At 40.0% G+C, this 12,568-nt stretch overlaps 2 protein-coding genes across 3 annotated transcripts in view; one reads left to right on the top strand and one right to left on the bottom strand.

The window, feature by feature from the left end:
• LOC119649316 (N-acylneuraminate cytidylyltransferase A) overlaps positions 1 to 12,568 on the top strand; it is a 64,721-nt gene that overhangs the window by 28,427 nt on the left and 23,726 nt on the right. The gene's annotated exons all lie outside the window — the stretch shown is intronic.
• Positions 10,803 to 11,572, bottom strand: LOC119649317 (nucleoside diphosphate kinase 6-like). Its single transcript, XM_038051420.1, has 2 exons — positions 11,301 to 11,572; positions 10,803 to 11,240 (listed from the first exon to the last, which is right to left on the bottom strand). Exons 1-2 carry the CDS (start codon positions 11,525 to 11,527, stop codon positions 10,991 to 10,993), a joined length of 477 nt encoding a protein of 158 aa, XP_037907348.1. The 5' UTR covers positions 11,528 to 11,572; the 3' UTR covers positions 10,803 to 10,990.

Below are 12,568 nucleotides of genomic sequence, written 5' to 3'. Positions count from 1 at the left end.
AGAACTGGAGGGGCCCAGGTCTGGATCGGGTGCAGAATTTCTGGTATAAGAAATTTACCAGCGTACACAGTCGGTTGGCACGCAGTATAAATGTGGTCATGAGTCGGCCGGAGGAATTTCCACCTTTCCTCACTGCGGGAATTACCTACCTTATCCCTAAGAAGGACACGGTGCAGGACCCCGCAGACACAAGACCGATCACTTGCTTACCAACCCTCTACAAATTCATCACGTCCATTATTAGTGGAAGGATCAATGCGCACCTCGAGACCAACAACATTCTGTCCGAGGAGCAGAAGGGCTGCCGAGTTGGGTCAAGGGGTTGCAAAGAGCAACTCATTATCGACTCGGTAGTTGTAGGACAAGCAACTAGAGGCCAAAGAAACCTCTTCAGTTGCTATATCGATTATGCCAAGGCTTTTGATAGCGTTCCGCATACCTGGCTAATCGACATCCTACATCTGTATCGCATTGATCCGAAACTAATAAAGTTTTTGGCGACAGTCATGGAAGGGTGGCATACCACCTTATCAGTCCGTACATCTGAGGGTGCTAATACCTCAGAGCCCATCCGTATTCGGAGGGCCATCTTCCAGGGGGATTCATTGAGTCCCCTTTGGTTTTGTATGGCACTGAACCCCCTTTCACGGCTACTGAATGATGCTAGAGGGCATGGTTTTGCAATAAAGTATGGCCTACGTGCTAAGTGCGAACTGACACACTTGATGTACCTAGATGACATCAAGCTGTATGCTGGTACTGACAACCATCTTAGAAGTCTGTTGCGAATAATAGACATGTTCAGCCGTGATATTCGGATGGAGTTTGGATTAGACAAATGTCGAATCCAAGCCATTCGCAAAGGTCATCACGAGCCGCATGCCGGACATAGCATTGGTGACCTCCACATCGAAGCTATGACCGAGACAGACTTCTACAAGTACCTAGGAATTCTGCAAGGAACCCATGCTCGAGTTGGTGATCTGAAGGAAGCTCTGCTGTCCGAATTCCTGCGACGTGTAAAGCTGGTGCTGAAATCGCATCTCTCGGGGAAGAATAAAATAAGCGCGTTGAATGTATTCGCTATCCCTTCACTGGCTTATGCATTCGGAATATTGCCGTGGACGAAGACCGACCTGGAAAACGTCCAGCGGCGGATACGGACAACTATGTCCAAATTCCGAATGCATCACCCAAAGTCTGCCGTGGAGCGGATGAACCTGCCTCGTGACATCGGAGGTAGGGGCGTGGTTGACGTGGCGGCGCAACATCATCGCCAAGTCGACTCGCTGCGCGCTTATTTTTACAGTAAAGAGCAGGCGAGCCCCTTGCATGCGGCTGTCTGTAAGGCAGACTGTGGACTGACTCCACTTAACTTGAAGGATCGATCTTTCAATCCTCTGAGTGGGGTGAAGTCGGACCAGGAGCGGATCGAGGAATGGAAGTCGAAGACAATGCACGGTAAACACGTGAATTGTCTTTGGCAGCCATTTGTCGATTTGCATCTGTCGAACAGGTGGCTGTGTGCTGGGGAGCTCTTTGCTGAGACGGAGGGGTTCATGTGTGCCATTCAGGATGGCGTGGTCGCCACCCGAGCTTATAAAAAGCTCATCATGAAAGAACGGGTGGAGAACGACCAGTGCAGAATGTGTGGTTCGGCGTTAGAGACGTTGGACCATCTCATTTCTGGCTGTACTGTTATGGCACCGGTGCAGTACATCACCAGGCATAATGCTGTATGTAAGGTTATCCATCAAAACCTTGCATACAAGCATGGGCTGATCACGGGGACATGTCCGGTTTACCGATACGAGCCGCAAGCAGTACTTGATAGTTCTGCTTACAGCATGTATTGGGACCGGCAAGTTCTGACTGATCGCCATACCGCACACAACAAGCCTGACGTACTGCTAGTTGACAAGACGGGTCGCTCCGCGTATATTATTGATGTTGCTATCCCCCATAATAGCAACATTGAACGGAAATACGTGGAGAAGAAGGTGAACTATGAGCCATTGGCTCGTGAAATCAAAGAAATTTGGCGTCTCGAGCGGGTGGTTGTAGTTCCCATAATATTGTCAGCTACAGGTATTGTACCTAAATCCCTGACGGCTTCCCTTGATGTCCTGGGACTTTCGCACAGTCTGGTTCAAACCATGCAGAAGTACACCATTCTGCATACGTGCTCGATGTTGCGGGGGGTACTCGACGGATTCTCCCACTGACCTACCACCGGCCACCACCACCAGTGCCCCTTTAGTTTTTAAGTAGGTAGGGTCGTCCGAGCCTAAATGCTTGGCACTTAGTGCTAGTATTAGGTAAAATCCGGCATCTGCCGAGATTGTGATAACTCGGAAATAAAAAGGTAATTTTTATCATCATATATTTTTCTATCAGAATTTTTAACTTCGCGTTGGGATTTTTTTTGAGAATGAATATATTAAAGATTGGTGATCTGTGTATATAGTTAGGTTTACTATCCCATATAGTAGTTTTTGAAGTTTTTGCAGTGACCATACTATCGCCAATAACTCCTTCTCATTTGTAGAGTAATTTTGTTCGTTATTGGCTTACGATTTTGGGTTAATACAGCTCCTATGGCTTTAATACTAGCGCCTGTTGTTCAAATGGTTTATTAAAGTCGTTGAAGTTCTACATGTTCTTTAAGTTTTTCTTTTGGTGTTTCCAAAACTGTTTCTCTTCATTATTTAACTGGATTTTCACATTTTTGCTCTTATTTTCGCTGACTTGGGCGTTTCCACCTTGTAAGTACAGTGTTACTGATTTTTCTTCTTTTGCAAAGGATATTTTCTTAATGACTTAAGGTGCAAAGGATATTTTCTTAATGACTTAAGGTCTTGCGGAATGGATTAGTCTTCTATAGTTTTACTTTAATTGGGTCCACAGTTATTTTATCATGACGAGTTATATGTCCTAGATATTCTATCTCTAATTTAAATAAGTGTGACTTCTTGATAAATAATTTCATGTTAGCTTTACATAATGCGTAGTGGTTTCGATGTGTTTAAGGAGGTCATCCCGTGTGTCGGATCTGAGGAATCGATTTTTTTTTTTGGCATCAATGGTATTTAGATATCATCGTCATCAACGGCGCAACAACCGGTATCCGGTCTAGGCCTGCCTTAATAAGGAACTCCAGACATCCCGGTTTTGCGCCGAGGTCCACCAATTCGGTATAGTATAGGATATTTGGCAAAGTGATTTTTCGATATCCGGAGTCGTTCGGAAATTACAGTGTTAAACAAGTAAAGTGTCGTAAGTCAGGTTTATGTCGACCGCAGTCATGAAATACGAATTTACTGGCCCGAACGACGTTCGAATGACTTCACTAAAGAGAGAAAATTGAAGACAAGGCTTTGCATGTACTTTTTTAAAAAGCCGAAACCGATTTATTGACTAGGTATAGCAAATTAATGATCAGTCAAAATTTTATGATTAATACCCACAGTCTAATTTTTAAATTCGTTTTTCTCGAAACTACATGTTGAAAAACGGCTGCCCCCATAATCCACGACTTACTCAGAACATATTACTACGGTTTGCAAGCTAAAATAATTGCCATTCATGAAGCCGTTTTTTTCTATGCATTAAAGAAGCCGTTTTTTTCTATGCATTAAAGAAGCCGTTTTTTTCTATGCATTAAAGAAGCCGTGAAAAACACCAACATTTACAAGAAAATGTTTAAAAATGACACCAAATATTTACCTTTCATTATTTTTTATTAATCGTAGTTTGCGAACTGGGGTTAAGTCCGCACGTTAAAATACCGTTTATTTTTTTCTCTTTAAGATGAACATGTAGCGTGGCAGCAGACAAACACCTTTTTTTGAGATGTGTATATGTGGCTCTGTACCTCAATAATGCACTATGATATGGGGATGCAAACATTATTACACATGCTCAAGATATATTTATTTATATATGGCGAAAAATTTGTATACGTATCTTTACTCAGTTCTTCACAAAAAATTCCCAAAAAAAGCGAAATGGCCTTCATATGTGTTCTTCGATAGAGGAAGAGTATATTAGGACGTAATCACATGACATGACGTATGCAAACTTCCCAATGTATGGTCTAACGATATACTCAACGCATCTATGAAGTATGGTCCATTTTTTAATCCAAATGGCATTTTTACAAATTCGTATTTTGCTCCATTTATAGATTTTAATTTCAATCTAATGAAATCTTGATTCAAGATCAAGTGTTAAGAATAATTTTGCTTCCCCCAGATTTCGTATAGTAAAATTTACATCTGGTATTGAATATTTATCCGTTATCGTTTCTGCGTTTAATTTTTAAAAGTCTATAACCATTCGTTGCTTGGGTTAACCGTTTTCGTCGGCCCCTTTTTTAGGTACGGTACGGTCCATACAGATTAGTTATAAGGTGATTTGCTTGGCGCTTTCTAGGAGGTTCGTTATTTTCTGTCAACAAATCCGTTGCCGCTGTTTAGATAAGGATATTGTTTGGTCCAGATTGGTGTATTACCCTTTGTTCGCATTGTTGTGCTGATCGGGATTGTGTAAGAAAGTTTAGTGTTGGAGATATTTTTTTTTCATTATTCTATATTTATTTCCTCGTGATAGTTTTCATTGTTAAGAGTCAAATTTACTCTTTAAATTGCGAATTTCGGTTTAGTAAAAACTGTTAGTTTTTCATTGTAGATTTCAAGGGATATACCTAACTTCACAAATCCATCTACACCTATTATAACTTAATATTCTTTTGGTTCGTTCAGGACATAAAATGTCAGGTTTATAATTCTTTTGTGATAGATTTTTGAAATACCATGCATTGTCTTTTTGCAATTTTTTCAATTATTTTATATCATGTCCTCTCAGGCATTTTGTCTTTATTACAATTGGTTCAATTTGTTTTATATTCTAATGGCTTATTATTCGACTTAGTTTTTAGTTTTAAGTGTGGTAAGCCGTTCAAAACTCTAAAGGATTACTTCCGTCAATTTCTTTGCGCTCAGAAGGTTCGTTTACTATTGATGATTCCTCTCTTGTTTTGTTAGATTCGTTTATCCTTGGTTGGTGTCTATGGTCAGTACGATGTGTGCGGTCCGTTTGTCATGTCGATGTTTTAATTTGTGGTGGCGAAGTGTCCTGGCACATCAAGCAAAGTGGCTCAGCTGCAACGGACGGCGGTAGCGCTAACAACCGCCGTTTCCAAGTTGACAGGGGCGGTCAGTGCTTTGCGTTCGGTAAGTAGGATCACGGTCTAGATCCGCCTCCTGAAAAGGGCAATTTAGGAGTGGGTTGTCAGGACCCTCAGCAAGCACTTGGACATGCCAGTACTACGGCAGATTCGTCGTCGATCTGCATGAATGCCAATAGGCAAGCAGGCATTAGTCTAGGACTTCCACAAACGTTTTCTTGGCGCTTCATTATTGCGGACATCAGCACTCCTATCTTACTCGTTGACTTCCTGTGCGACTATGGATTTTTAGTGGATCCACATAACAGGTCCTCAAGGATCCCCTTAAGTCATCAGGAAGAATCTCATCCTACTTCCCCAGCACCCTTTCTATCGTTTTTAGGGAGCTTGCGACACACATTTAAAATACGGCAACAACATTGCCGAGCGCAGTCTCTTTGAGCATAATGTTCAGAACCACATCAACTAGCTTCCCTTTCTGCATAATCTTACGCTTATGCCCTCTGTCAAGAGTGGATTCCATACGTTGGTGTGTCAGCGATTATAATCTCAAAGTTGGGCAAAACTCCTCCGCGGGGCTGGTTTAAAACAAAGACTCCTCAGCCACCCACCACCGGTGTGGTGCGTTTACTCAAGGGCGCAGTGCGAAAGCTGAAGTCACCACCACCCAAAAAACTTGGCTGACGTGCCTAGAGATCTCGACTCCTGTACGGATATTCTAATTAGGACATATGCTTCCCGGAAACCGTTGCTGTCACCCAACGAGGGCCCTTTTGAAGTCCTTGAGCGAGGCGCATACCATCAACGTTGGAGAAATGGCCAAAGGGTTTCCTCAACCCAACTAAAACCTTTTTTTTGCAGAAAGAAAACGCAGTCAGGAACAGAGGTGTGCGATGCGTCCATTGCGATTTGGGGCAAATGAGTTGAAGGAGCCACACGTCGCTGAGACTCCCGTTGGTTTTAGCTGGAAGTGGAGTATTGTCAAGGAAAAGGAAAGGGAGCTGCTATTCGTGTCACGGGCGGAGCTCATCAATGAATAACAAAAAAAGAAATTGTTAATTTGCTAAACTACGACGCACTTTCCGAAATTTCTCACGGCATCGGAGTTTGAATGCGTGTCATGCTTGCACCTGCATTGACATTTAGAGCCAACACTTTGCGTTCATCGACCTGTTTCCACGATTCTGCAGTCAACCCACGCAACACTGATTAGCGCTTGACAATTTTTAATGGCGGTCTAACGCTCATTAAAAGTCTCAGACGGATAATTCAACACATCTACCGCCCGACCGGCAAGATAATTCTCTGATAGTCAAGCGATGATAAGTGTCGGTATTAAAGTTGGGGGAGGTTTCCAACCGTGAGAAGCAGTAGACGCCACAACCAAACGAAGTCAAGTGACAATCAGGTTGTGATTTTTTGAATCCGATGTCAGGTCCTCCTTTGTTACGCACATCTACAAGGCTGCTGATCATAACGTGTCAGGCTTTCCGGCAGATCCGAGGCGTCGAAAGCGTTTGGTTATTAAGAAAAATGGAAATTTACAGGTTAGCATCCACAAATTTCTACCCATTTTAGTCGCTTTTACGACGAGCATTGAATTTTTTGAAATTATTCTTAGCCCCAACTTCACGGGGAATCATTATCACAGTGAAGTGCAAGATGTATTACGCTTATAATGGATAACATTAATGAAGCATAACCTATAAATACACTTAAGTCCATTTTTACAGAATTCATTACATAAACATTAATCTTTATTTCCGTTGTACCCTATTCTTCGATTCCATATTGTCGTAAAATACTTTAAAACCATATCTTTCAAAACATTCCAATTCACAATATTATTTATCCTAAAATAAACATCCTGTCGATGACTCATAACTCATCATCAAATCCAAGTTAGATATAGTATTTCAGAGTTGATCGTTGATAGATCATGATACTACAAAGTGTGGCAAGTTACATTAGGATTTCGCACACTTTGTTTTCAAACGGATTTCATAGAAGTTATAACCCAGTGCTATTATTAATAATAATAATCGTTGGCGCAACAATCCATATTGAATCAGGGCCTTGAAGTGTGTTAGAGCACTATAGAACCCTGTAGGAGGCAATGTGGTCAGCATTACGCTCGCCCGAGATTATTACCCTGATTTGGACTCAGGTACTCATTCACAGCTGAGTCGACTGGTATCGGACGCCAAATCACGATACAAATCCCACTGCCACCGGTGAGATTTGAACAGCGACCTTCCGTATGACGGACTTGCGCTCTAAACACTCGGCTATCCGGACACTGCCATTATTAGTGTTACGGATATTGTGCATTTAATAAAAAATAATTACTAAGAAAATTAGCCTTCCCTTCAAAGCCCCGCGCGGAAGGAACAATTCCAACTTTTTTCGTATTTGATGAAAAGTTTTTTTAAAAAACTAGCCTGTCATCTGTCTTAAGAATTAAGGAACTCCTTAACTTCACCGTATAATGTACAAAATGCATCATGTAAATTTCGGAGAAAAACGGTAGTTTCAACGTTATAGAAGATGGCAACACAAAAATTTTCAGCTTAACTTAATACAAGAAAGTTTGGAAAATAAAGTGTCATAATACATTCGTATTCTCCACGTTGAGCGAATAATTAGTACGTTGAATAGCATACATTGGGATCAAATAACAAAGGTGGAACGACATTTTACATTACATCTTGAGCTACCCTTGGAGGATCTCACAAAGCGGCCATATCGATTACCTGCATACATCGGAAACAACACATCATGGCGAAGCCAATGCAATGTTATCATTAACACCACCGAGGAATCGCATCGCATCAATCTTCCGTATAATATTTAATAATATTCCAGACCCAGCGAGATGCATTGTTCAAGCATCTAAATATAAATTAAATAATCTTAAGGGGGTCATCCCGTGTGAAGGCCATTTTTCTTGGCAGTTTTTAGAATTTTTTTGCGAAGAACTGGATAAAGATACAAATACAAAATTTTTCACCATAGATTTATTATCTTGAGCATGCATAGTAATTTTTCCAGCCCGATCCCATAGTCCGTTATTGAAATACAGAGCAACTTATACACCCATCTCCAGAAAAGGTATTTTCTGCTGCCACGCTGAAGGGCGCTGTGATCATCTAATAGAAAAAAAAATCGGCATTTCAACGTGCAGACTTAACTACAGTCCGCAAACAAGGATTATGAAAAAATATTAAAAATATAAATTTTGGCGTGTTTCGTGTTAAACTTTTTTTTTGTGAATTTTGGTGTTTTTTAAAGCTTCTTTAATGAATAAAAAACTACTGAATGAATCGCAATTATCCTAGTTTGCGGACCGTAAAAATGTGTTCTGAAAAAGTCGTGAAAATTTCAAAAAATTTCGTTGGGTAGATTTTGGGCTATGGTAGCAGCGGATTTTCAATATGCAGTTTGGAGAAAAACGCATTTAAAAAGTAGAATGCGATTTTTCTATATAAACCTTAACTGATCATTAATCTGCTATACCTAGTCCATAAACCTTAGGTTTCTTGAAGAAACACATGTACAGCCTTGGCTTCAATTCTTGTCCGTTTAGCGAATTCGAACCGATAAATACGAGCTTTATTACGGCGATCGGCATAAATCTGGCATGTGACTTATCACGTGTTTAACACTATAATTTCCGAACGATTCCGAATATCAAAAATCACTTTGCCCATACATTCTACGCTATATCTAGATACAATTGATGCAAAAAAAAATTCGATTCCGCGGATCTGACACACGGGATTTTATATTTAATTTATTTTTTCAAGGTCCTAATCAAAACTCGGACTTTGAATTTACTTCCAACTTCTTCTACTTACCATTTAATGAATTTAAATTTCTTATCTCTGGATACGAAATATATGAAAGAGCTCCATATCAACCCTCTAGGCCTCAAAATTTAGTTAATCATATTGTATTATTAAATTTTTGAAATTTATCAGGCTAAATGTATTAAATAAGGCAAGAATATCATCATGGATTGATAGGCCATTATGGGCAACTACGATGGCTTGGAATATCGCCTAATATAATTGCACTAGACTATTTCGCGTGAGGAGTATTTGGAAGAAGGGATATTTAATTCCGGTTAAAAAACTTCCTATTGTTGAACATACAATTATCTTTTACATTTCTATCAAAATATCCGCGGTATTTTTCTTACTGTAAATTTTCAGTTTTTTTATTTCATATTTCAAATTTTTAAGTTTGTAACTGACAATAATTGAGCAATTAGGATTTAAATTAGATTTAGATTGAAAGAAAAAACGTATTTTTTGTAAAATATTAGTATATTGTTTACATTATAGTTAGATCCTTTGAACACGCGAACTAAAGCTGGAAATGAAAACAACAAAATGTGATGCCATAATTCTCCGGACCCGTGCCGCAATCGAAAGGGAAGATCCACGACGGATCGCATTCGCAATCGATAATCTCCATGAGGCGCGCCTTTTGAGGTTCTCACCGTGCCTTTTCATCTTCAGACCGATTCATTTTATTATAATTCAGTACTAAAGCAGAAGGGCAAAATACAAAAATGACACATCCGGTTTACCGATATGAGCCGCAAACAGTACTCGATAGTTCTGTTTGCAGCATGCATTGGGCCCGGCAAGTTCTAACTGATCACCACATACTACACAACAAGCCTGACATACTGCTTGTTGACAAAACGGGTCGCTCCGCGTATGTTATTGATATTGCTATTCCCCAAAATAGCAACATTGAACGGAAATACGTGGAGAAAAATTTGAAATATGATTGGTAATGTTATTGCCCAGTAATCAATGCCGGGCGCTGATTTATATATGCATGTGTGTTGCTCTAGGCAATATTGCACTGTAATGTATCGTTCGACACATCCCGTCGTCCTTCTTAGTACTATTGACAATAATGGCTAAGGGGTGACGATGCCCACTTTGGATTGCGAATCTGCTAGTGTTGTGAATTTTTGTCCTCTTGGCTAGCTTCACGGCGAAAAAATGATTTCGAATTTGTGTTTGATAGATGCTATAAATGCTAAATCGTACGTGTCATGAGTTTCTGTTCCTTGCTTGTGAAAGTAATATAGTATATGGAACCTTTTGTTGTTTTCTCTTACTTTTATTGCATGAATTCATTCTCCATACATTAACAAACGTAGGACAAATGTCTTCCTAGTAATATGTTATATTTGTTAATATCGGTGATGTTTGTGACATTATTTCGTAAGACGTCGGTTAGCCTCTTAGAAAAATGATCATTCAATTTTCTAATGACCAGAAAACCATTTCCTTGAACAGTTGACTATCGTACCATTGATGTCAGTGACATGCGCCAGTCAAATTTGTGATTTTCCAAGTGATACGTTATGATTGGCTTTCCAAAAAATGACAGGAAATCCATTTCCTTTCTCGTTCCAAAAATTTTTTCAGTACTCGGACGCGGCTCTAACTAGGACCTTAATATCCTTTTCTCAAAAAGTGATATCACTAGGTTGATGTTCCACGCATCTTTCATTAAAATCCGACTGTTAATGCGAATAACCAAACAAGTGTCGATATTTTCGGTAGATTTGAAACATTCACAATGAAACTACTGCATGAATTTCTGTTCTATTTAGTTGAAAATCCTTCCAAATACCCTACATAAAGTCGGCCTAAAACGAAGTCCAAATGATAGAAATTGTTCTTCAAAAAAGAAATCGTACTATAGTAGCATATTCCTGTCGGCTACCAAACGTTTTGGAGCTCCATCGAACTACATGGGTAGTCCATCAAAGGATTACAACGTTGGGTGATTTTTCCGCCATTCCTCAAAATCAAAGTCCGGGAAAAAGACGTTTATTTCGTTTAACGCTGATTCCATTGCATCTGACCCATGACATGCATTTCTTGTATCTGATAGGCCAAACTGGCCACGAATTGTATCCGGCTCACTATAAATCGTTTTGTATACTTTAGTTGGTCCCATTATTTGTCGCCACTTCGACACAGCGTTCTCAGCTGCTAGAATCAACGCGACTGAAGGTCCGCTGAAAGCAGTGTTTTAAATGTTTTGAATGTGCTGATACTGAATAAATCAGCTAAAATACCTGGTTATAAAGGATAAGAGGCGGTTGTAAAAAAACTTACTACGATGCTCTGCATAGAACCGCTCGGCCATTTCCCTCGAAATAACAACCTCACGAATACCTACTACTTCGAATTCACATTCTATTCTCTTCTGTATACTCTCTAATGCAAATAAATTCTTAACGACATGTGGTTTTATCACTGCCAAAGTTATCTGCAGTTTGTTCATTTCACCTACAATACACATCTTGCGCGAGCCTCGTAGAGCCCACGACAGCCACGACGAAAGACGTCAAACTGTCAAACTGGAATTTTCGGGAGGTAATTATTTAGGAAATGCTTTATGTAACTGTATGTAATGTGATTTATTTCACAGCTGATTTGATATTTCGTGTCAATGTTTTGAAGTAACAACGTGAAGTGCCATTGAAAACTGACGTAACAAATAACAATTGCGGTTAGGCGCAAATTTCAAACGGAACACATCGCGAGCCTTGTTAGCGCCAAACGACATGCTCCTCTTGTTAGTTCCGTCAACAAAACATCCTTCTTCTTCTTTTCAAAGAGAAACCAGTTATTCTTGATCAAGAAAACTATACCCGAGAGATGAAACTTGCCAAAAAAGTAGAACAAAAATGAATCATCCAGTTTTGAGGACCAGTCAGGCTCGCTGGACGTTCTGCAGAAACGTTAACGGATTGTGTACCGTGTTTCTATAGCACCTTTCTGCGTCCAAATTTATGAAACTAAACAACCATCATCCATACAAAAGTACAACATGAAATTGATAAAATGTCATTGCAATATTATTCGGATGCTTTAGCACTAAGCTGGAAAATTTCTATATCAAGCGTTTCCAGATGCACTAATACTACCACGCATGATGCGCAGAACGCAACTGCGATCCTAACGGAGAAGCCCTGCCCGCCGGAGGTTATATTTATTGTCCCGCAAAACTTCAAGGCTTGCCTAGGCACTTTCACCTGCGTATAGTCTTCCCACCTTCGATATTTCAAGTACTCTGAACCACAGTAGATCTACTACAGCCAGAACCCACACAAAAATGACCCTACTTGCTATTGTGCTTGCAGAAGCTTATCTGTACGCATTAGAGATGCTAAACAAGGAAAAGACATAATCTTCGTCAAATTGTATTGGTAAGAGAGAGCTTTTGCTATTCTGGTACTACGGCGTACATACAGTACATATAGCAAAAAGTTGTCTCACGTATTCACTTATCCATAAGCAAAAACTTGCCGATCTCACCAATCCATTGGCAAGTCCGGGT

This window comes from Hermetia illucens, chromosome 2 (genome assembly GCF_905115235.1).
Source record: "Hermetia illucens chromosome 2, iHerIll2.2.curated.20191125, whole genome shotgun sequence".
NCBI lineage: Eukaryota > Metazoa > Arthropoda > Insecta > Diptera > Stratiomyidae > Hermetia > Hermetia illucens.
The sequence above is the reverse complement of the archived record's forward strand: the minus strand, read 5'-3'. Positions and strand labels throughout refer to the sequence as shown.

Excerpts from the sequence above, each read along its gene's own strand:
- LOC119649317 (XM_038051420.1), bottom strand. The coding sequence starts at position 11,527 with ATGTGTATTGTAGGTGAAATGAACAAACTGCAGATAACTTTGGCAGTG. Across the intron at positions 11,241-11,300 it reads CTCTTATCCTTTATAACCAG|CGGACCTTCAGTCGCGTTGA; the intron begins GTATTTTAGCTG and ends CACTGCTTTCAG.